Source organism: Palaemon carinicauda, chromosome 31 (assembly GCF_036898095.1).
Source record: "Palaemon carinicauda isolate YSFRI2023 chromosome 31, ASM3689809v2, whole genome shotgun sequence".
Classification (NCBI taxonomy): Eukaryota; Metazoa; Arthropoda; class Malacostraca; order Decapoda; family Palaemonidae; genus Palaemon; species Palaemon carinicauda.
Genome location: NC_090755.1, coordinates 10,780,529 through 10,804,510, shown reverse-complemented (window position 1 = coordinate 10,804,510; position 23,982 = coordinate 10,780,529). Strand labels below are relative to the sequence as shown.

Genomic DNA, 23,982 nt, shown 5'->3' with positions numbered 1-23,982 from the left:
CATGAATGGCAAAGAGGATCCAGCGTAGTACTAATTGGAAAGTCAAAAGAACCAATAACTCTAGCAGTAGTCTGTGGTCTCATTTTCTTTTCTAGTTTTTATGTCGCTCATAAATGGCAGAGGCAAGGGACAAAGACAATGCCCTAGAGACTGACTATACATACATGTAATCAGTGCCCAAGCAACTCTCTACCCCAGGGAGGGCCAGGTAATAGCTGCAATGACAGGGCATGTAGACCTATAATCTCCCCCTAACCCGCCATCCATACCTTACAAGGATGGTGAGGCTGCAAGGAACTATAGAGTGTCTGCGGGTCTCGGACCCCAGTCCTGCAGATACCAAGCAGGGATGTTTCTAATAGGCTACCCCAAGAGCAAAGCTGATGGCTGTGCATATAGTAACTGAATAAACACATGTCAGCTGGTTCAAGGCAACACTAAAATAATATGTAAAGTAGTTTTAAAACAAAATTACATTCCTTGTCCTATATTATTATGTGACTCATGATCTAGAAGTATAGATTAAATTTCAACTTTGAGCCCTTTCGCCTTTAAAATAGATCTTGTCCCTTGGATCTATTTTATGAAATCCAAGTTTGAAGTTTTCAAAAATATCATGCTATAAAAACCTCCAACTTTCAGAGATGAAATAACCAAGGGCCTCGTAAAAAGGGCCGAAAAGAATTATGGACGAAAGACACGTTACCTTAATCTGAAGCATCAGTGATGTAAGTTTGGTTATGAGATCAAGCACCGACGCACTCGACACCTGAGGAGATCCGCTGGAGTGATTAGTCACGTCCACAATAGTGGCTGCCTCCTCATAGCATCTCTCTTTGATTTGGCTGGGCAATAAGGTAGGAGCAGATATGCCTTGTTCGGGAGCAATCTACAGAGGAAAAAAATGCAAAGCAAACAAAAGAGGAAAAATTTTCTTTCCAGAAAAATTACCAACAAACTTATTACAAAATATCAGATGTTGCACAAAGTATCTGGCACCGATGAAAGTAATCATGAATATTAAGTGTAATATTGAGCCTGTTACTGGACACCAATCAACATAACACCCATAAAAACTTCGTAGGATAAGCCAAAAATTAAAAACACAAAGACTCACCTCTTGGCAAAACTGTTGAACAGCCAAAAGATACTGATTCAGGTCCTTGTTTAGCTTTTCTATTTCGAGTACTAACGCTGCATATTTACGTTGAAATTCTACGTTCAGCTCCTCTCCGTAGCTTCTCTGCTTTTCCGCTTGCTCGTTCATCTCTCTGAGAGATCGTATTTTTCGCGCTTTGCTCGCAATATCTTCGACAACTGTACCTATAAACAAATGAACCATCATGAATTGCGCTCCAATGCAACAAAATTGCCATTTTTAATAAATTTAATTTCTCCTAGATACAAAAACCTCAAGTAATTGAATAAGTAATACAAGTTGGTTCAGTCTATGATACTTGTTACCTGGGTGGTCAATTGGAAGAAAGATTACAATAAAATCTACAAAAAAAAATTAAACTTCCAGACATTTCTTGGGTGGGGGCAAACAACTTACGCAGATAAACAATACCCTGAGTAGCTACTGTAAGTTCCAAGGGACATCTAACGACTTGTGATCAACATCTCATAAAGTACATAGTATCATAGGCTATCAAGAGCTGGGGGGGGGGGGGGAATCCCAGCAGCTGCACAATTAAATAAACGTCAAGATGTTAAGACACCAATAGACACGCAGTACAAGGCTAAGAAGAAATTATAGCTAAATGCCAGAAGGATGCTGCAAAGACCTTTAAATAATGCTACTGTACACTGCTGGAAGTGAGCTAACCTCCTACAATGACCCTGACTTCATGGGTAATGGACAGTAAATAGTCTTCACCCCTAACTAGTTGACCAATGTGCCGTCCGACACAAATGAATAATCTCAACACATGGACCTAAAATATGTGTTTCTATTTAAAAAGGATGACAGGTAAAGTAGTGGAATGGAAGATGATATCATCTAGGTTAATGTGGGTAAGGGTTAGGTTGGGTAGGGAATGTTGGGCTTTTGTTTGTGCGTATGGCCAAGGTTGTGAGGAAAGTGAAGAAAAGCGGAATTAATTCTGGAATGAATTAACTGGGTGTGTAAAACTGGGTAGAAGGAATTATGTAGTTGTTATGGGTGATTTAAATGCTAGAATGGGTGCTGGAGAGGTAGAAGGTGTCATTGGGAAGCATGGCATACCAGGTGAAAATGAGTGGTGAGAGACTGGTAGATGTGTGTGTTGAGCAAGAGATGATGATAAGTTCTAGTGTTTTTCAAAAAGAAAGATAATAATGAGATAAATGGCAAATGGAAGAGTGGTAGAAAGGCCATTAATGGATTATGTGTTGATAACTAGAAGAATGTTTGGAAGATTGAAAGACGTGCACGTGTTTAGAGGTATGGCTAATCAGTTTTTGGTGGAAGAAAAATTAATTGCAGCAAAAGAGTGGGGGATGTAAAAGGGAGGTAGTGAAGGTTGAAGAGTTAATAAAACCTGAGGTGAAAAGTAAATATCAAGAATGGTTGTAAATAGCATATGACAGAGTGAAAGCAAGAGAAACTGGTAAATTTGAGGAGTGGGAGTTAGTAAAAAAAAAAAAATTGTTGGGATTGCACGTGATGTGTGGCAAGAAGATTGTTGGAGGCAGCATGAGGAAGGGTAGTGAATAATGGGATGAAGGAATGAAGAAAAAAGTGGAAGAGAAAAAGAGGGCATTTGAAGAATAACTGCAGAGTAATGGTGTAGCGAAGTATGAAAGATATAGAGAGAAAAATGTGGAAGTAAAGCGTACGGGAGCTGAGGAAGAGAGGGCGGCAACAACTGGAGGTGGGGTCAGGGATTGGGTCGTTCATATGACGAGAATAAGAAAGAGTTTTGGAAAGAAGTGAAGAGAGTAAGGAAGGCTGATTCAGTTGAAGAGACAGTGAAAGATGGAAATGGAAGGTTATTAAAAGGAGAAGAGGCAAGGAAAAGGTGGGCAGAATATTTTGAAAGTTTACTGAATGTTGAGGATAATAGAAGGCAAATATAATTGTTGTTGCAGGTGTTGAGGTGCCAGTGATGGGAGATGAAAATGAGAGAGAGATTACAAGAGAGGAACGAGTAGGAAAAGCACCTGGTATGGATGGTGTGAGAACAGATGTTTAAAGGAAGGGGGTGAGATTGAATGATTGGTGTGATTGTTTAATGTTGTCAATGGTACCAGTAGACTGGGTGTGTATGTATATTGTACCACTATATAAGGGTAGGGAGATGTGCATGTGTTGTAGTTCAAGTGGTATTAGTTTGTTGAGTGTGGTTGGAAAAGTGTATGGTAGAGTACTAATTAATAAGACTAAGGAAAAAACAGAGAATGCAATCTTAGAAGTACAGGGTGGTTTTAGAAGAGGTAGGGGATGTTTGAATCATATATTTACAATTAGGCAGATATGCAAGAGATATTTAACAAAAGGCAAGGAGGTGTATGTTGCATTTATGGACCTGGAGAAAACGAATGATGGAGCTGATAGGGAAGCGATGTGGAATGTGATGAGGTTACATGGAATTGGTGGAAGGTCGTTGCAAGCACTAAAGTTTCTACAAAGGTAGTAGATAGGAAATAAAGTGAGCAAGTGGTTTCCAGTGAGTGGGGCTGAGACAGGGATGTGTGATGTTGCCATGGTTGTTCAATTTGTTTGGTGATGGAGTGGTGAGAGAGGTGAATGCTCGAGTGCTTGGTCGAGGATTGAAACTGATAGACAAGAATAATCATGAATGGGAGGTAAATCGGTTGTTGTTTCCGGATGATACTGTACTGGTTGCAGACTCGGAAGAGAAGCTTAGTCGATTAGTGACAGAGTTTGGAAGGATATGTAAGAGAAGGAAGTCAAGAGTTAATGTGGGTAAGAGTAATGTTATGAGATGCACGAGAAGGAGGGGTGCTGCTGAGTTGAATGCCATGTTGAATGGAGTTACTTTAGGAAGTAGATCAGTTTAAGAACTTGGAGTCTGTTGTAGCAGCAAATGGAGTGGAAGCAGATGTACGTCAGAGTGAATGAAAGATGCAAAGTGCTGGGGGCAGTGAAGGGAGTGGTAAAGAATAGAGGGTTAGGCATGAGTGTAAAGAGAGTTGTGTATGAGAAAGTGATTGCACCAACTGTGATGTATGGATCGGTGTTGTGGGGAACAAAAGTGACTTAGAGACAGAAATTGAATGTGTTTGAGATAAAGTGTCTGAGGAGTATGGCTGGTGTGTCTCGATTAGATAGGGTTAGGAACGATTTACTGAGGGTGAGAACGGGTGTAAGAAATCATTTAGCAGCTAGAACGGATATGAATGTGTTGAGGTGGTTTGGCCATGTTGAGATAATGGAAAGTGGCTGTCTGATAAAGGTGATGAATGCAAGAGTTGATGGGAGAAGTACAAGAGGAAGGCCAAGGTTTGGTTGGATGGATGGAGTGAAGAAAGCTCTGGGTGATAGAAGGATACATGTGAGAGGCAAGAGAGCATGCTAGAAATAGGAATGAATGGCGAGCGATTGTGACTCGGTTCCGGAAGGCCCTGCTGCTTCCTCCGGTCGCCTTGGGGGGGCTTCAGTGTATGAAACTTTATCTGTGGTAGATAACGGGGGAGGATGGGCTGTGGCACAAAAGCAGTACCATCCAAACTCTGCTAAATCCCTTGTCAGGCTGAGAGGAGCGGAGAGAGGAGAGGTCCCCTTTGGTCATTTGTTTGATACAGTATCGGCTACCCCCCAAAATTGGGGGAAGTGCCTTGGTAAATAGATATATATTTAAAAATGCCAAGCAGTTTGCCAATCCTAAGGCTAATAAGACAGTCGAGAGTGTGACTTCTCTATCAGAAGCCTTACGGAGGGGGCTGGAATTGTACCAGGGGGGGCTCTGAAGAATGAATGTTAAGTGGTATTATAGAATATTATTTCATGTTGATAAAATTGCTCAAAACTCTTCAAGTGCATGGCAGAGTCTAATGGATGGTATCCTATTCTCTTCATAGGAGAAAGTGAAATGTGCTTTATTATTATTATAATTTTCATTATTATTATTATTATCATTACTTGCTAAGCTACTACCCTAGTAGGAAAAGCAGAAAGCTATAAGCCCATGGGCTCCAATAGAGAAAATAGCACTCTTCTCAAAAGGCCTATAAAGTCTAATAATATGTTGGACAGATGCTCAAACAAGGTAGAGATAACTAACACAAGACCAGCGTCAGAAGACGGCTCACTTATACACAAACTTTTAACACTATCACAAGAGCAAGTAGTATACCCCTGGCAAGGATGATGTCAGCTTTCTTAAGATAATGAATGAAAAGGAAAAGTTTGGATTATAAATTGCCATCCAAAGATATTAAGTCTGTTAAAATGTACCTATTTCAAAATAGCACTCTTTATACTTTAAAAACAATCTAGACACTGATTAATGGTTCTCAATTCATATTAGGCTATTTGATATATTTTATTATTTGAAAACCCGATTAAGAGGACACTGAAAAAGCCAGACAGTCATAAGAACAGAGAAGTGGAAAAGATAAAAATTAAAAGGGCAGATAACTAATCAAGATATAAATAGAGATTATCACTGGTGCATGCAAAGCCAGTTAATGCTAAAGTGGAACTGTGGAGAAATGTTAAAGAGGTCAAACGGGAAGATGGAAGGAAATAAGAACAGATATAAAGTAGAAGGATATAACCTGAGGTAAGCTAGGGGCATAAGAAATTCTGCAAAGACACTCGAGTAGTGACTGTAGTGTATCGAGTGAGGCGCAATGACAGGGCTATCCCCCATGTAAAGGATCTGCCATATATCAGCACTGGCTGCACAGCAATAAACGTATCATGAGACTCAACCTCCGTACTCTTCAGAAAAGCAATTAGAGTAAATGCAAAATAATAAAAAAATTGTGAGGGAAAAAGACAGCTATTATTTACTGTCAAACAGCAACTAAAACGTCACAATAAGCTAAATGAATGTGATTTATGAATTTGAGCTATATTGTTATAAGCTGGGGTCTGTAAAGTAATTCAGCACCAGATTGCAATAAAGGCAAAACCTGCAGTTACCCTTAAGTAAAAGTTAAAACAGGTTTGACAACAAAATAAAGAACATAGATAAGGTATAATGCTTTAAAGCGAGTGGAGCTGGGGTCCAAAAAATTTGTACAATTAGTAGCTGGGAGGCACAACTTTGTCCTTATCAATTCATAAAAATATATCCATTTTTGCAAAAGCATAAACTTCACTGCTGTTGATTTGCCGACATTAAATGTTAAATTCGATCAAAAGTTTCAAATTGTTTTTTTTTTTTTTTTTTTTTTTAGGAAACTTACTGAAGACAGTATTAGCTCTACATGGACCTTTATCCGTAACGTGAGAAGGCTCAATGGATTATAAATAAAGTAGAGAAACCTCCTCAACAAATTTCCATAATTTCTGCACACACAGACATTCAAATTTTGATATAATAGAAATTATAAAAACTCTGTCTCTTGAAGATATATTTGTTCCGTATTAGGATAAAATACCACCTATATTTAGTGTGGAAGCAGCATTGAAGGTCTAAAGGCCACTCATGAATGGCAGGGGCAAGGGACATTGACATTGTCCTATCAAGCAGGACAATGACCTAGAGACTGACCTCTTCTCCACCCAAGCTAGGACCAAGGAGGCCCAGGCAATGGATGCTGAAGACTCAGCAGATAAACCTATAGGCTCCCCCAAACTCCCCATCCTTAGCTCACAAGGATGGTGAGTTTGAGCGACCAAAGAAACTATCGAGTTTGAGCGGGACTCGAACCCTAGTATGGCGTTCACCAGTCAGGGACGTTACCAAATCGGCCACCACAACCCTAAAAGAACAACAATAAAAGATCTGGTACTTACAATTTGAACAAGGCATTTGACAGGGAATCCACCCAGAGTATCTTCCATTGATAATTTTGAGGACTTCAGAGGAGACTGCGCTAATATAGGATCATTGGTGAGCGAGAGTGCCGGGCTGTCCATGCCGCTTCCTGGTTCGAGCTTCGGCAAAATGGGTCTAGGAGGGGTCACCATACCCAGAGGGGGCCTTGGACGGAACTTTTGCGAAAAGCTGGAAAGGGGCATTATTTCTGCTCCCTCACTTGACTGAAAGGCAAAATTCAAACAAAAGTATAAGAAAAACAACACAAATAACTACCAATATAAAAAAAAAAAGTTTATCACAAAATGGAATTACAAGAGTATACATGTACAATATTTCCAAATAAATTATTCATAAGTTTGCGTTTAACAATAAGAATCCTAAACATTACCAAGACTTCGTAATCAGGAATGGAATGTGTTCCAATACCATGACGGTCAAACGTTATTCGGTACGTGTTGTCTGATGTATCAACTGCGTCTATTACACCAGTATACAATCCATTCTCTGGCTTTCGTATTCTTGCTGTGACCTGTATAAATTACAATGATCATTAATAACAGGATACAAATAGAAATAAAAATAAGCAGACTCCAAACATCATGACAGATGATCATTTTGAGGGCTATTCTTTCCATGTAAATTCCAGTCACTTTAGGTTGCTGAAATCAAGATGGCTTTGAGCCTAAGACCTAATTTTCCCCCACTTCCAGCTCCTTCAGTCTAATCTCTTTTTACACTAGCTCCCAAAAAAGAATTGATTGGAAAACCTTCAGACCACGTCATCTTAACTCACCTTCTACAGTTATGCAAGGATTGGATTGCCTTGTAAAACCTAGACCAGGATACATTCACAATCAGTTTCCCCTCTCACTATGGTGCAACCTAAAAAGGACACGTCACCCATGGCCACACTACCTGCTGCTTTGGACTTGTCTCCAATGCCAAAACCAATAAGCACTGTGGATTACCTCATTTCCACCACTTAAAAGATGACCTCCTGATCCTCGCATCATCCTGCCTCACATTTATATAACCTCTGATGCTTCCTGCTACTGTATTTTAGAGCAGAGATTCAGCCTTCTCCACCTCATGGTGTTCTGAGCTGTCCTCTAGGATTATTCTTCATCTCCAGAATTACCTAGTACACAGAGGAAAAATGAGTGTGTCCTCTAGGATTATTCTTCATCTCCAGAATTACCTAGTCCACAGAGGAAAAATGAGTCTGTCCTCTAGGATTATTCTTCATCTCCAGAATTACCTAGTCCACAGAGGAAAAATGAGTCTGTCCTCTAGGATTATTCTTCATCTCCAGAATTACCTAGTCCACAGAGGAAAAATGAGTCTGTCCTCTAGGATTATTCTTCATCTCCAGAATTACCTAGTCCACAGAGGAAAAATGAGTCTGTCCTCTAGGATTATTCTTCATCTCCAGAATTACCTAGTACACAGAGGAAAAATGAGCTTTCAAGACATGATAGCCTTTCTTCTCGAGTAGATGCTTGTGGTTACCTGGACGGCTAGCTGTGTCTCAGATTGTTCAGGTGACTTCTATGACTAACATATCAATCTTCTGGTCTAGGGAGACGAAACTTTTTCAGATCATAGATATATTAACAACTTTTCAATGGTCACTTCTCAAGTCCTGTTAAACCTACATTGAGCCGTCTCCTTGTTGAATAAATAATTTGGAAATTTTGTTATCAAGTCCCTGACTTGCTACTCCTGTAACTGTTCCCTTTCTCGCAAGATATGTTCCATATCACCTGTGATCTGCTCGGCCAACTACCTCCTAGAATCCATTTTTGCAATTCTTTGGTCTTTCAAAATCCAGTAGTACTCAAAGCTATGAATTTCTATGGCTCTTAGGATAAGGAAACTTTTAATAATTTTCGACACGACAACGGTGAATCTTCAACTTGGAAAATTACAGTACCTGACAACAACAGAATCAATTTCTACCACTCCTAAGGATGTGTAATTGTGAATGAAAGGTTGGGAGGAAAGTTGCAGTTTTAACTACCCATGAGGTCTCCATATTTATTTTCCTCGACTAATAAGATGTGTCAACCCATTTTTAACGGGCCTTGTTTTCTTGTTCGCAAGGTAGACACATGCAAGGTTTTGCAGGATTGACATTTCTGAACTGATAAGAGTTAGCTTTTCCCATAACCATTTCTCTCCTGCTTGATGAGGGTGACTTAGGTCTCAAAGATTTATAGGATGATCTTTCCTATAGCAGGGTCCCATAGGTCCTCTTACACTTAAAAGAGACCAGGCAGTTCCTTTAGTGGTAGCCATGGTTAGTCCCCAGGTACATTTGGCTGGAGTATCCTATATTATTAATAAAAGCTAAGCTACAACCCTAATTGGAAAAGCAGGATGCTATAATCCTACAGGCTCCAACAGAGAAAAATACTCCACTGAGGAAAGAAAAGAGGAAATACTGGGACCCACAGAAGGAGAAAGGCAAGGAGCCTTGGGTCTTGAAGTCCTTTGCAGTGCGTAATGTTTCCCTTTTTCTAAAAACAATCAAATGTCACCTTAAACTCCTATAGCCACTACAAGTTCAAGGCAATATATGTAGCAGCCACATTAAACAATTCTTCCCGATAAAAAGGCTTTACGAGGCTATATAGCCATTAATTAACCTTCTTCAGAAGAAGAATTAGTGAGGGAGACATTTTGACCTTGTTAGATTTACTGGAAGATTGCGTCAAGTGATGGCAGTACATGCACGAAGACTTGTTAATAATGGCATGGAGGAAACTTCCTTCAGTTTCTGTCACTGCTTAGGACTACAGGTGAAATAGAAGAATTAACTGAGACCCTAACCAGAAGATATTCCTGCCACACTAGATATTTCTATAAATATTTTAAATATTAATTTTGTTGAAATCAATTAGAATAATTATATTACATATCCTAAGTTTATAACATCCAATTCTAGATATATACTTATCCATCCATATACCAAAGGCACTTCCCCCAATTTTGGGGGGTAGCCGACAACAACAAGAAACAAAACAAAAAAGGGGACCTCTACTCTCTACGTTCCTCCAGCCTAACCAGGGACTCAGCCGAGTTCAGCTGGTACTGCTAGGGTGCCACAGCCCAACCTCCCACATTTCCACCACAGATGAAGCTTCATACTGCTGAGTCCCCTACTGCTGCTACCTCCGCGGTCATCTAAGGCACCGGAGGAAGCAGCAGGGCCTACCGGAACTGCGTCACAATCGCTCGCCATTCATTCCTATTTCTAGCACGCTCTCTTGCCTCTCTCACATCTATCCTCCTATCACCCAGAGCTTTCTTCACACCATCCATCCACCCAAACCTTGGCCTTCCTCTTGTACTTCTCCCATCAACTCTTGCATGCATCACCTTCTTTAGCAGACAGCCATTCTCCATTCTCTCAACATGGCCAAACCACCTCAACACATTCATATCCACTCTAGCCGCTAACTCATTTCTTACACCCGTTCTCACCCTCACCACCTCGTTCCTGACCCTATCTACTCGAGATACACCAGCCATACTCCTCAGACACTTCATCTCAAACACATTCAATTTCTGTCTCTCCATCACTTTCATTCCCCACAACTCCGATCCATACATCACAGTTGGTACAATCACTTTCTCATATAGAACTCTCTTTACATTCATGCCCAACCCTCTATTTTTTACTACTCCCTTAACTGCCCCCAACACTTTGCAACCTTCATTCACTCTCTGACGTACATCTGCTTCCACTCCACCATTTGCTGCAACAACAGACCCCAAGTACTTAAACTGATCCACCTCCTCAAGTAACTCTCCATTCAACATGACATTCAACCTTGCACCACCTTCCCTTCTCGTACATCTCATAACCTTACTCTTACCCACATTAACTCTCAACTTCCTTCTCTCACACACCCTTCCAAATTCTGTCACTAGTCGGTCAAGCTTCTCTTCTGTGTCTGCTACCAGTACAGTATCATCCGCAAACAACAACTGATTTACCTCCCATTCATGATCATTCTCGTCTACCAGTTTTAATCCTCGTCCAAGCACCCGAGCATTCACCTCTCTCACCACTTCATCAACATACAAGTTAAACAACCACGGCGACATCACACATCCCTGTCTCAGCCCCACTCTCACCGGAAACCAATCGCTCACTTCATTTCCTATTCTAACACATGCTTTACTACCTTTGTAGAAACTTTTCACTGCTTGCAACAACCTCCCACCAACTCCATATAACCTCATCACATTCCACATTGCTTCCCTATCAACTCTATCATACGCTTTCTCCAGATCCATAAACGCAACATACACCTCCTTACCTTTTGCTAAATATTTCTCGCATATCTGCCTAACTGTAAAAATCTGATTCATACAACCCCTACCTCTTCTAAAACCACCCTGTACTTCCCAGATTGCATTCTCTGTTTTATACTTATAATAAATGGTTAATGAATTCAGTCACAAATTATAACACATACCTTTGTACCAATGACGAGCTGCATTGGAATTTGATCTGGCAATGGGAAATCTTTTAACGAGTTTATGTCGGTGATTTTACGTTGCTGCAATAATCTTAAAACCTGCCGTTTTTTATCTAACGCAAGGCACTCCTCCTGAAAAAAGGCCTGGAAAAAAAAAGAATAAAAACACATCAATATATAGTTATCAAATACTTTTTCAAAATACAACGTTCCCAGAGCTATCAAACAATAGACCAAATTTTTTACCCGTTTTCCAAATTCCTAGAAACGACAACCGACATAAATTTCCTGTTCTGGACACAACTTAATCAAATATGTGCAGTCAGAAAAGAAGCCTTGATCTAGATTTAACTACCAATGAAACAAATTTCAACTCGGGGTTTCCTTGTCCAGTATAGGCTACAAATCCGCAATTTCCAAAAGGACAAGTGTTACAACAAAATCATCATCTATCATTTTTACAACAAGATGTAAGAAAGTTGTCTATCTTCTATCTATCCTTTAGTCCCCGTAGGCCTAAGTTGTCTCCTATTTGCTTATCCAATTATTTCTTGTCCATTGCTATTGGTCTTTGTTCTGCCATATCCACTGCTTAATTCTTCTACTAGAAAACCACTCAGAGTTCAGACCTTTGCCACAACAGCTCATTTCTAAAAAACCAGCTTACCTTTCCCAGAATCAATTTAGACCGTAGGCATATTTGAAGTCTGCGTGACAACCAAGTACGAACTTAGGGCTAAGGTTAGGGTTAATTCGGCTGACCTTTTGCTTGACCTTGACCTTTGACTTAAGTCTTTCAATATTGAATCACTTCCGCATCTTAACATAAGACATAATCCCTTAAACTTTCACTACTCTGAGTAAAATTATGGCCAGGAAGCTGTTCACAAACACAGACTAACGGACAAAGATGGGTGAAAAAATAACCTCCTCTCAACTTTATTGGCGGAGGTCAACATGTCCCAACCATCTTGATCTTAGAAATCTCAACATTTATAATATCTTCAGGAAACAAAACTCGACCTGAGAAGTGTTTATAGTAACACCTGCTCTCATAAAGGATAATTAATCAATACTCTGAGTAGTACTCTTATGAATGCCTTCCAAAAATCTACAAATGTGTGGTATAACTCCATTTAAAAAACTAACATTCCTGGTTTAACATTACTTGAATTACGAAGCACTACCTTCAACATGAAACTCACATTCTTTGGTTCAATAACATGTTTTAGCAATAGCTCTTAGTACTTCCTACTGCCTTTTACTTTTCGGTCCAGACCTCTGGGCTCATCCAACCTACTAACCAGCTTCTTGTGGTTTACCTTGTTCCTATTTGCACATTTAAAATTATAACAATAAATAAAACTGACTTTATAGTCTACAGATTAATTCTGACAATTCTATACAGTATATGAGTAAAAACTTCCCACAAATCTCTGAAAAGATCAACTGTAGAAAAGATGAATAATTTGCTTTTGAAATCCTTAGAAAGACTAAATACTGCCGTTACCATGCTATGAAAGTACTATACAAAATTACAAAGTAAAATGCAATAGATGAAGAAACGGAAGAGGATAGGATTCATCGTACCTGAGAGCAACGTCGTGGTTTGCCCATCATTCGGCGGATCATGCCCCACTGGCGGCGGGACAACCTCCTTGTCTTCAGCTGCGGAAAGGCCTCTTTCAAAACAATTTGGAAGTCGTTCTCCCCTCCAAACAAAGGCCTACATAAAAAATAGACTCCTTGTAGATTTACGTCTCGTTATATGAAATTATATAGTGGACCTTCCAGATTTGATAAGTCACCAAGCACAGACAGACAAAAAGGAAAAGGCTTTATTTTCCTTAGCTGCCTCTAATTACTTTACTGTCTTTTCTTTCTGTCATGAGTGAAGGCCTAAAGGCTAACAGGCATATAAAAGTATTGGGAAGATTAACATAAATAACATAGCACTTACACAATAGGAAATAATTTTAAAATGTGTTGATTGATACCTAACACAAAATCAAATCAAAAACTTCAACTAAAGATGTACAGTTGATTGAAAAAAATAGCCATAAATTTAATTAGCCATCAACAATTTCTAAATCTAACTAAAATTCCAATGTAAAACTTAATAGAAGGGACATTGCAAAGGTAAAGAAAAACTGTGTCTCCTTAATAAATAAACTTGGAAGTATTACTCGCTACATCAAGCCATGTACTCACTTGTCAATATTTGAATAAAACCATTCAAAGTAGACCCATTTGTGGGCTTGAGGAAGCTTCAAGAAATTTCGTAGTCTGACTCCATTCTGCTGGGCTACCTTTTTGTCCGGTGTCGTAATTGTCTGTGGCTCCTGTTGACATTTGAAAATTCTTTTAAAACAATTTCACCATCCAAATACTGCCCACTACTCCAAATATTTTAATATCTTAATCTGCTTCAGTTGGTGACATCAGCTGGGATTTACTAAAGAACAACTTTGTTCCTGAGGTGTCCAACAATGGTCGACTGCACCATCATAATATGTCTTTAAGGGGACTGGCCGGAATGCCAATACATAAGGGTATAGGAAGAATACCACAAAATCCTGAAAAAATTAACAGAGCTTCGTATGGCAATGGAGAATGCCTATACAATATATATTTTGTCAAAATTCCTCTTACTTTCATAGTTACAGGGTAATTAGTAAAATTAACCCAATTAACCATAAACATTGTTCCCTACAAGAAAATTGTAAATTTTGATATTACATTTCAATATAAAACAAATTGAGCAATGGTACCTGTATAGATTCCACGAGTCACAAGACAATGTATTACACAGTAAATTAAACCCTTCAGTCCTACCACCTACCACAAACCTTATAAAGAGTACACGTTTGAGTTTGACCTCAAACATTCGGTGTTTTTTACACCTGTTTTTCTCGTTTTCAGAAAGAATTTCATCATTTCAAAGAGGAAAAGACAATTTCAACCCCTCCCTAACATAAAGAAGAAGAAAATTTGCTCTAATAAGAGTTCAGAAGTGGGTAATGTCGGCGAAATTAGAGGAGCTGGTGAAAGAGATGATGAAGGAGCGACCATCTCGCCTAAAGAAGCAAAGATAATGAGCTTAGGGATCTTCATTTATGATTAAATTATGATAAAAAAAACTTTGTTTTCGCTTATTAATATCAAACAAGGAACATAAAATTCATAATAATTGTGATTTATTAATGCTGTCTTTTAAAAATACAAGGAAAAATTTTGAATGACCGTATCTCAAAACTATACTTATTGACCTTCAAATTGTATCTTCTCCAATAGTTTAAAAGATATAGCATTGAAATATGTTATTTTGATTATAAAATAAATTTTTGAATATACTTACCCGGTGATTATATAGCTGCAACTCTGTTGCTCGACAGACAACTCTACGGAAAAACTCGCCAGCGATCGCTACACAGGTTGCGGGTGTGCCCAACAGCGCCATCTGTCGACCAGATACCCAGCTCTCAATGTAAACAAAGACTCAATTTTCTCCTCGTCCCACTGCGTCTCTATTGGGGAGGAAGGGAGGGTCATTTAATTTATAATCACCGGGTAAGTATATTCAAAAATTTATTTTATAATCAAAATAACATTTTTCAATATTTAACTTAGCCGGTGATTATATAGCTGATTCACACCCAGGATGGTGGGTAGAGACCAGTAATATATGTTTACACTTTTATGAGCTAAGAGTTTTTTATTTCATTTTAGAAGTTATCAAAATAACAAAAACAAAATAAATAGGTACCTGGTAAGGAAGTCGACTTGAACAATTACTCTGCCTTTTAAGTACGTCTTCCTTACGGAGCCTCGCGATCCTCTTAGGATGCTGATCGACCCCTAAGATCTGAAGTATCAAGGGTTGCAACCCATACAACAGGACCTCATCAAACCCCTAATCTAGGCGCTCTCAAGAAATGACTTTGACCACCCGCCAAATCAACCAGGATGCGAAAGGCTTCTTAGCCTTCCGGACAACCCATAAAAAAACAACATTTCAAGAGACAGATTAAAAGGATAAGGAATTAGGGAATTGTAGTGGTTGAGCCCTCACCCACTACTGCACTCGCTGCTACGAATGGTCCCAGTGTGTAGCAGTTCTTGTAAAGAGACTGGACATCTTTCAAGTAAAATGACGCGAACACTGACTTGCTTCTCCAATAGGTTGCGTCCATTATACTTTGCAGAGATATATTTTGCTTAAAGGCCACGGAAGTTGTTACAGCTCTAACTTTGTGCGTCTTCACCTTAAGCAAAGTTCGGTCTTCCTCACTCAGATGTGAATGAGCTTCTCGTATTAACAATCTGATAAAGTCTGACCAAGCATTCTTTGACATAGGCAAGGATGGTTTCTTAACTGAACACCATAAAGCTTCAGATTGGCCTCGTAAAGGTTTAGTACGCTTTAAATAGAACTTAAGAGCTCTAACAGGGCATAAGACTCTTTCTAGTTCATTGCCTACGATCTCCGATAAGCTGGGGATATCGAAAGATTTAGGCCAAGGCCGAGAAGGAAGCTCATTTTTGGCTAGAAAACCAAGTTGTAGCGAACAAGTGGCTTTTTCTGATGAAAATCCGATGTTCTTGCTGAAGGCATGAATCTCACTGACTCTTTTAGCCGAGGCTAAGTATACCAGGAAAAGAGTCTTAAGAGTGAGATCTTTCAGGGAGGCTGATTGTAACGGCTCCAACCTGTCTGACATGAAGAATCTTAGTACCACGTCTAAATTCCATCCAGGGGTAGCCAAACGACGCTCCTTGGTGGTCTCAAAAGACTTAAGGAGGTCTTGCAGATCTTTATGTTTGGAAAGATCTAAGCCTCTATGCCGGAAGACTGATGCCAACATGCTTCTGTAGCCCTTGATAGTGGGAGCTGAAAGGGATCGTCCTTTTCTCAGGTATAAGAGAAAAACAGCTATTTGAGCTACAGAGGTACTGGTCGAGGATACAGAAACTGACTTGCACCAGTCTCGGAAGACTTCCCACTTCGATTGGTAGACTCTAATGGAAGACGCTCTCCTTGCTCTAGCAATCGCACTGGCTGCTTCCTTCGAAAAGCCTCTAGCTCTCGAGAGTCTTTCGATAGTCTGAAGGCAGTCAGACGAAGAGCGTGGAGGCTTTGGAGTACCTTCTTTACGTGTGGCTGACGTAGAAGGTCTACCCTTAGAGGAAGACTACTGGGAACGTCTACTAACCATCGAAGTATCTCGGTGAACCATTCTCTCGCGGGCCAGAGGGAAGCAACTAACGTCAACCTTGTCCCTTCGTGAGAGGCGAACTTCTGCAGTACCTTGTTGACAATCTTGAACGGTGGGAATGCGTAGAGATCCAGATGTGACCAATCTAGGAGGAAAGCATCTATGTATTGCTGCTGGGTCCGGGACTGGAGAGCAATAGATTGGAAGCCTCTTGGTCAGCGAGGTTGCAAAGAGATCTATGGATGGTTTTACCCCAAGTGGCCCAAAGTCTCTTGCACACATCCTTGTGGAGGGTCCATTCAGTTGGAATTACTTGCCCTTTCCGACTGAGACAATCTGCTATGACGTTCAAGTCGCCTTGGATGAACCTCATTACTAGGGAGATGTCTTGACCTTTTGACCAGATGAGCAGGTCCCTTGCGATCTCGTACAACGTCAGTGAGTGGGTACCTCCTTGTTTGGAGATGTACGCCAAGGCCGTGGTGTTGTCCGAGTTTACTTCCACCACTTTGCCTCGAAGGAGATACTCGAAGCTTATCAAGGCCAGATGAACTGCCAACAGCTCCTTGCAGTTGATATGCATGCTCCTCTGACTCGAGTTCCACAAACCTGAGCATTCCCGACCGTCTAGTGTCGCGCCCCAGCCCAAGTCCGATGCGTCCGAGAAGAGAACGTGGTGGGGAGTCCGAACAGCCAGGGGAAGACCCTCTCTTAAGTTGATATTGTCCTTCCACCAAGTCAGACAAGACTTTATCTTTTCGGAAACCGGGATCGAGACCGCTTCTAGCGTCTTGTCCTTTTTCCAGTGAAAAGCTAGATGGTATTGAAGAGGACGGAGGTGTAGTCTTCCTAGTGACAAATTGTTCCACGGATGACAGCGTCCCTACCAGACTCATCCACAGCCTGACTAAGCAGCGTTCCTTCTTCAGCATCTTCTGGATGGATAGCAGGGCTTGATCTATTCTGGGGGCTGATCGTCTTGTTGTTCAGCAACGTCCTCATTAGAGGGTTCCTCATTCGAAAACTGATGAGGAAACGGCAACGGAGTGGGCAACGTCTGGCTCGCTGAGTCCGGTCGCACTGGTGCATGCGTGACGGAGCCGGACGCAACATCATGGAACTGCTGCACAGCCTGTGAACTGTCAACAACCATGGGTGCGCGAGGAAGCACAGCGTCAACCCGAGACTGTCTAGACCGTCTGGGTTGTGCAGTCAACACCCTACCGGGTTGCTGAGGTTGACGCAATGCGTCAAAACAAGTCACCTCTGCTGGTTGTTGAACGTCCTGAACGTCAACAACCACCTCCGAGCGACGCTTAACGTCAACGTGCGGCTGGCAACCCACACTGGGTCGCATCGGTGGAGGAACCACCTCAACTGGCAGACGCGAGTAGGTTACCTCAGCGTCAACAGGGCGCACAACCGACCGGTTGGAAGGTTGTTGGCCAGAGGGTTCGGTAGCAACCTTCTCCGCATTAAAGTCCTCTATCAAGGACGCAAGCTTGGACTGCATGTCTTGCAGCAAAGCCCATTTAGGGTCTACGGGAGCAGGTGCAGCAACAGACGGGGTTAGCGACTGAGGCGGTATCGCTTACCATCCCTGAAAGCCTTGTTATGCATGACATAATTGTACAGCAAAACTTCAAAGGCTCGAAAACAGTTGTGAAGTTGACCTGTAAAAAACTTGGAGCGTCTCCTGGCCAGGCGCCAGGGAGAGTCTACGAGAATTGAGAAGTCTATCTGGGCAGAGGCATGTATTCCCAAGCCGAGAACTTCTCTCGTGTCATATCAGACTCTCGCTCTATAAACCAGTTTAAAAGAAGGGAAAGCAAAGGCTGTATCCCCCAAACTCCTCCTGGTGAAAAACCAGTCGCCTAGCCAACGTAAAGCTCTCTAGGAGAGCGAGAGAGCACTAGCTTAAAAACAACGGCTTCGAAGTAGCTAGGCCTAGTGTAAGCTCTGACGTTTAGGCGAACGAGGAGCAGCAGTTACAAAAAGATCCGGACAAAGATCCTTAAAAAAATCATCATGATTTAACTAAAGTCCATAGGAGGCTAAGCAGCTTTAGGCTCCTCTCCATCTGACAGAGTCCTCAAGGGAATATCAGTAGGATGGGGAACAGCAACTTCCTCATCTACAGGAACCTTGTCCGATAAAAGCTGAGTCTCAAGCAAGGGAGAGACCTACCGTGGTGGCAATGCTTTACAAGCAGAGTCCACACTCACTGGTGCATTAGTAGCGGACCAGAACGCAACGTCATGTAACTGCTTGACAGTCTGTGAACTGTCAACAACTGAACTGTCAACCACAACAGGTGCGTGAGGACGCACAGCGTCCACTCGAGACTGCTTTGACTGCCTAGACTGAGCAGTCAAAACAACTCTAGAATGCGGAGGTTGACGCACAGCGTCAAAACAAGTCAACTCCGATTGTTAGTGAACGTCTTGAACGTCAACAGGAGCATCAGCAAGTGGCCTAATTTCCAAATGCGGCTGAAAAACCACACGAGACCGCATCGAGTGTGGTTCTAAACAACCTGACTGACGTGACTAAGCTACGCCAACGTCAACAGTAAGCACAAAGGAACGTTAGGTTGGCTGAAAGCCAGGATATCGATGAGATAAACGGCCAGACTCAACGGACTAATCGGCAGAATAGTCTTCCATAAGGGAGGCAAGCATATACTGCATGTCTTGCCATACAACCCATTAAGGATCAACGGAAATGGTTGTGGTAAGAGACGAGGGTAACGTCTGTGACCGCAACACTTTGCCAACAAAAAAAGACTCTCGGAGTCTGTGTTACGCTTTTGTTAGGCGGCGAGCAGTTATCCGATGACTGCATAGGGTCAGAGCTGTCCTAATGGTTGTAACCAGGACGCTGGACCTGTCCTGAAAGGACTGACTTTCGCTCAAGGGCTTCGAAACCTTGTGACAGGTTTCTTATGCGAAAAGCCTTCGGATGACGAGGAAAAACAACGTCTCTCTCGTCTTATGGTAGGGGAGATCTTGGTAAGATACACCCGATACCATAGAGGGAAAACGTCTGTTCGTTGATCAAGGCCTCTCGAACCCATAAGTCGTTTGACATTACTTCTCCCCTCTTGGGAGCATGCAAGAGGTCCCGGACTAGGTGAACGACAGGCACGAACAGACGAACCCTCGGACGCAACACTGTAACACTTTGCGCATATCACTTTATCACTTCGATTTTCTGTTTTGCACTTATTTCACTGAAATCGAAACTTTTACTGATTTCTACCTGAAACACGCAATTCTACCCTTCATTAAAAGGTAGTAATTGCGAAATCAGTCGTATAATGCAAGCTCATTAATACCAGCAAAAAACAGAAAACATATTTTAAGATAAAAAAATCAGTGGCTGGGAAAGAGACTAAACACTAGTTCATATAACTACGTTTTCAATCTCTCACCGCACATAGCCTGGGGACGAGAATAAAAAACTAAAAACGTTTTATCCTTCCTCCCCGTACAGCGACTAGGGACGAGAGTAACTCGAGAACAACGTTACCCGCTTGAACGGAACGTTTTCTCTCCTCTCTCTCCCTCCGTCTCTATCTCTCTCTCTCTTTCTCTCTTGATTTCGCACCTAAGAGAAGAGCCCAATTATATTTCGTCAAAAAAACATGTTATTTGACTAAAGGAAAAAACTGAAAGGTTTTTCAAATAAAAAGTTCCTTTAAAATAGAATTTAAAACATTTAAGCTAAGAAAGAATGAACAAAACGTCAGAATCGATTTACTCTTACTGCAAAGTGAAACCGTGATACACTCTCTCTCTATCGTAACGATAGAGCGCATGTTGAACGTCCTGAACGTCAACAACTGCGTAGCATAAATAAACTAAACGTTAGTTCATCTTTGAAAACAGTATGAAGACTATCAAAGAAATTCTTTCATAAAATATTACATTTAAAAAGTTTTAAATCCTTAGCTCTTAAAAAGCTAATTACGATATAAAGGGCTCAACGTTTATTAACTTCGGTATCCAAGTTAGGACCGCCTACTCTCAGGAAAGGTCGCATATAAACAAAACATTAAAATTTATTTTTATATGTTTATAATAAATGGAAAGTTAATCGAAGAGGCCTAATAAAGGCGGAGAGATATAAAATATATAGAGGAAAATCTATAACGTGATAAGATAATTACTAAAAGCCTAAACACACTTCCGTCTAAGGGAGGGGTCGGCCATTTAAAAGTGAAAGAAAGTCCATACTCTCTTTGTCATCATAATTAAATCTATCCAAAACAAGTTCAAGATTTAAGATGAAGATAAAACACCTGCATAGCGAAAGCTCAAAACTAGAATATAGTACTTCACCAAATAGATGTGAAAAACTCCAGTTTAGCAACAGCGAGTAAAGTATGTCTTGTCGACACCTCGACAGAGAGAAAATTGAGTCTTTGTTTACATTGAGAGCTGGGTATCTGGTCGACAGATGGCGCTGTTGGGCACACCCGCAACCTGTGTAGCGATCGCTGGCGAGTTTTTCCGTAGAGTTGTCTGTCGAGCAACAGAGTTGCAGCTTTATAATCACTGGCTAAGTTAAATATTGAAAATTTATTTATATATGTTTATAATAAATGGAAAGTTAATCGAAGAGGCCTAATAAAGGCGGAGAGATATAAAATATATAGAGGAAAATCTATAACGTGATAAGATAATTACTAAAAGCCTAAACACACTTCCGTCTAAGGGAAGGGTCGGCCATTTAAAAGTGAAAGAAAGTCCATACTCTCTTTGTCATCATAATTAAATCTATCCAAAACGAGTTCAAGATTTAAGATGAAGATAAAACACCTGCATAGCGAAAGCTCAAAACTAGAATATAGTACTTCACCAAATAGATGTGAAAAACTCCAGTTTAGCAACAGCGAGTAAAGTACGTCTTGTCGACACCTCGACAGAGAGAAAATTGAGTCTTTGTTTACATTGAGAGCTGGGTATCTGGTCGACAGATGGCGCTGTTGGGGACACCCGCAACCTGTGTAGCGATCGCTGGCGAGTTTTTCCGTAGAGTTGTCTGTCGAGCAACAGAGTTGCAGCTATATAATCACCGGCTAAGTTAAATATTGAAAATGGGTATATAACTTAGAAAAACATTACAAAATAAATAAATGTATCCCTTTTTCTCAAATTTATTTTCTTAATTTTCCCCCTGATTTTTAGGGTTTATTTTTTACCATAATGAAAATCCATATCTAGCAAAAAAATGACTTAATTTTCAGGAGAAATTGCCCTGGCGTTGCAAAACTGAAGGTCAGAGGCAAAAATTCTATACAGTTTGGGGATGTCCTAAGTCACCTTATTAAGTGGTATGAATGTCATAGTCATGTCCTTAAAACCGGCACAAGCAGGCCGGCCCCCTTAATGGACGCAGCATATGTTAACAGCTCAAATTGAAGTACTCTCATACTTACACCATGATTCTCATCATTACTTATGGGGACATTTATTCAATGGATGACAAATATTATACCATCAAAATTGACTAATGATACCTAATCCCCTACAATACAGTTGCTCATTTCATTCTAAATATTCTTGCAAAAGTAACATGAAAAGCATCCTTGAATAAACCCCAGATTACCTATAACTAGCACCATCAATGAGGTCCATGCTAACAGCAACAAACCTTCTACTGGAGAGGTCAATAACAACCAAATTCACATTAATCACACCTGTGCTCTTTGGGGCATGGTTCACCGGCTGTGTTAAAGAAACAGACTCATCCTTATTGAAACAGTAAACCTCAAATATACTTGACATCAAATGGACATCTCTCAAAAGTTACTAAAACTTTGGATGATTTATTACACCCCCAAACTACAAGAGAAAGGAAGAAATCATATGAAGCGATATATATCATTGTAAGAACACTAAGGACTAAGGAAAAAAACATATGTGCCCAACATTTCCTAATTGACACTGACCTCTGGAGTGTATGGTGAAGAAACTAGGCCATCCACCTGTAAAACAATAGATAATAGTGCTTTCAATTCTTCAAATTTTTCTTACTCAATGAAAATAATTTACATTTACAGTAATATCAAACAAAACCAAATTTTCGTGTAAGCATACCATGAGAGTACAAATCTGTTTAACAACAAATCAGAGTTCTAAACGTTCCTAATTGAAATTAAAACATCTTTCCTTAATAATACTCTATAGTACTTTAAGAACCAATAACTGCTTTACTTCTAAAGCCAAGGTGATAAAGAAAATGCTTATGAAACTACTGTGCTGTAAATGGAAACCAAAACTGAATCGAACTGAAGGGACTACAGTACATATAAATGCTTACGAAAATAAAAAACTAAGACATTCTTACCAATTTCAACGGACTGCTTGGTATTGGCTGCGGATTAAGTTGTTTTTTGGGGGTTCCTCTCGAACTCTTTTTTGGCGACTTTACTTGTGTGGGAGAACTTACGAGATCATCGTCAAAATACAAACGATTCTTCTTCCTCATGCGCGCAGGCTGCAAAAGGACAGTAGGAAAATTACAAATAAAGAAAGGAAACTTTTTTTCAACAGAAAAATAACACTACAACAACTATGTAATTGTGTATCTCAATTTTATTAAAATATTACAAGGCTACAAGGTGCACTGGAAATGATTACATAAATGTCACTATTTAAGAACTACAAACCAATTAAAGGTATATTTGAAAGACAGGCTTCATAAACTTTCCAATGCAAATTCCCATTGGGTGATAGTGTAGTTATAGTAAGATACCAAATAGTAGTCTTACCCTTTCTAACAAAATAATTTTTTTCACTAGATTTGCTTAGTTTCAATTATACATACATACATATACCAAAGGCACTTCCCCCAATTTTGGGGGGTAGCCGACATCAACAAGAACAAAACAAAAAGGGGACCTCTACTCTCTATGTTCCTCCAGCCTAACCAGGGACTCAGCCGAGTTCAGCTGGTACTGCTAGGGTGCCACAGCCCAACCTCCCACATTTCCACCACAGATGAAGCTTCATACTGCTGAGTCCCCTACTGCTGCTACCTCCGCGGTCATCTAAGGCACCGGAGGAAGCAGCAGGGCCTACCGGAACTGTGTCACAATCGCTCGCCATTCATTCCTATTTCTAGCACGCTCTCTTGCCTCGCTCACATCTATCCTCCTATCACCCAGAGCTTTCTTCACACCATCCATCCATCCAAACCTTGGCCTTCCTCTTGTACTTCTCCCATCAACTCTTGCATTCATCACCTTCTTTAGCAGACAGCCATTCTCCATTCTCTCAACATGGCCAAACCACCTCAACACATTCATATCCACTCTAGCTGCTAACTCAT

General features: G+C 40.6%; 1 protein-coding gene across 1 annotated transcript in view; it reads right to left on the bottom strand.

Moving 5' to 3' along the window:
* LOC137624270 (protein lin-9 homolog) overlaps window positions 1–23,982 on the bottom strand; it is a 66,322-nt gene that overhangs the window by 4,231 nt on the left and 38,109 nt on the right. The window contains 10 exon segments of the mRNA XM_068354808.1: window positions 707–889; window positions 1,118–1,281; window positions 1,284–1,323; window positions 6,914–7,159; window positions 7,327–7,467; window positions 11,426–11,572; window positions 13,019–13,154; window positions 13,640–13,770; window positions 22,601–22,636; window positions 22,999–23,148. Of these exon segments, the coding sequence (XP_068210909.1) occupies window positions 707–889; window positions 1,118–1,281; window positions 1,284–1,323; window positions 6,914–7,159; window positions 7,327–7,467; window positions 11,426–11,572; window positions 13,019–13,154; window positions 13,640–13,770; window positions 22,601–22,636; window positions 22,999–23,148 (1,374 nt within the window).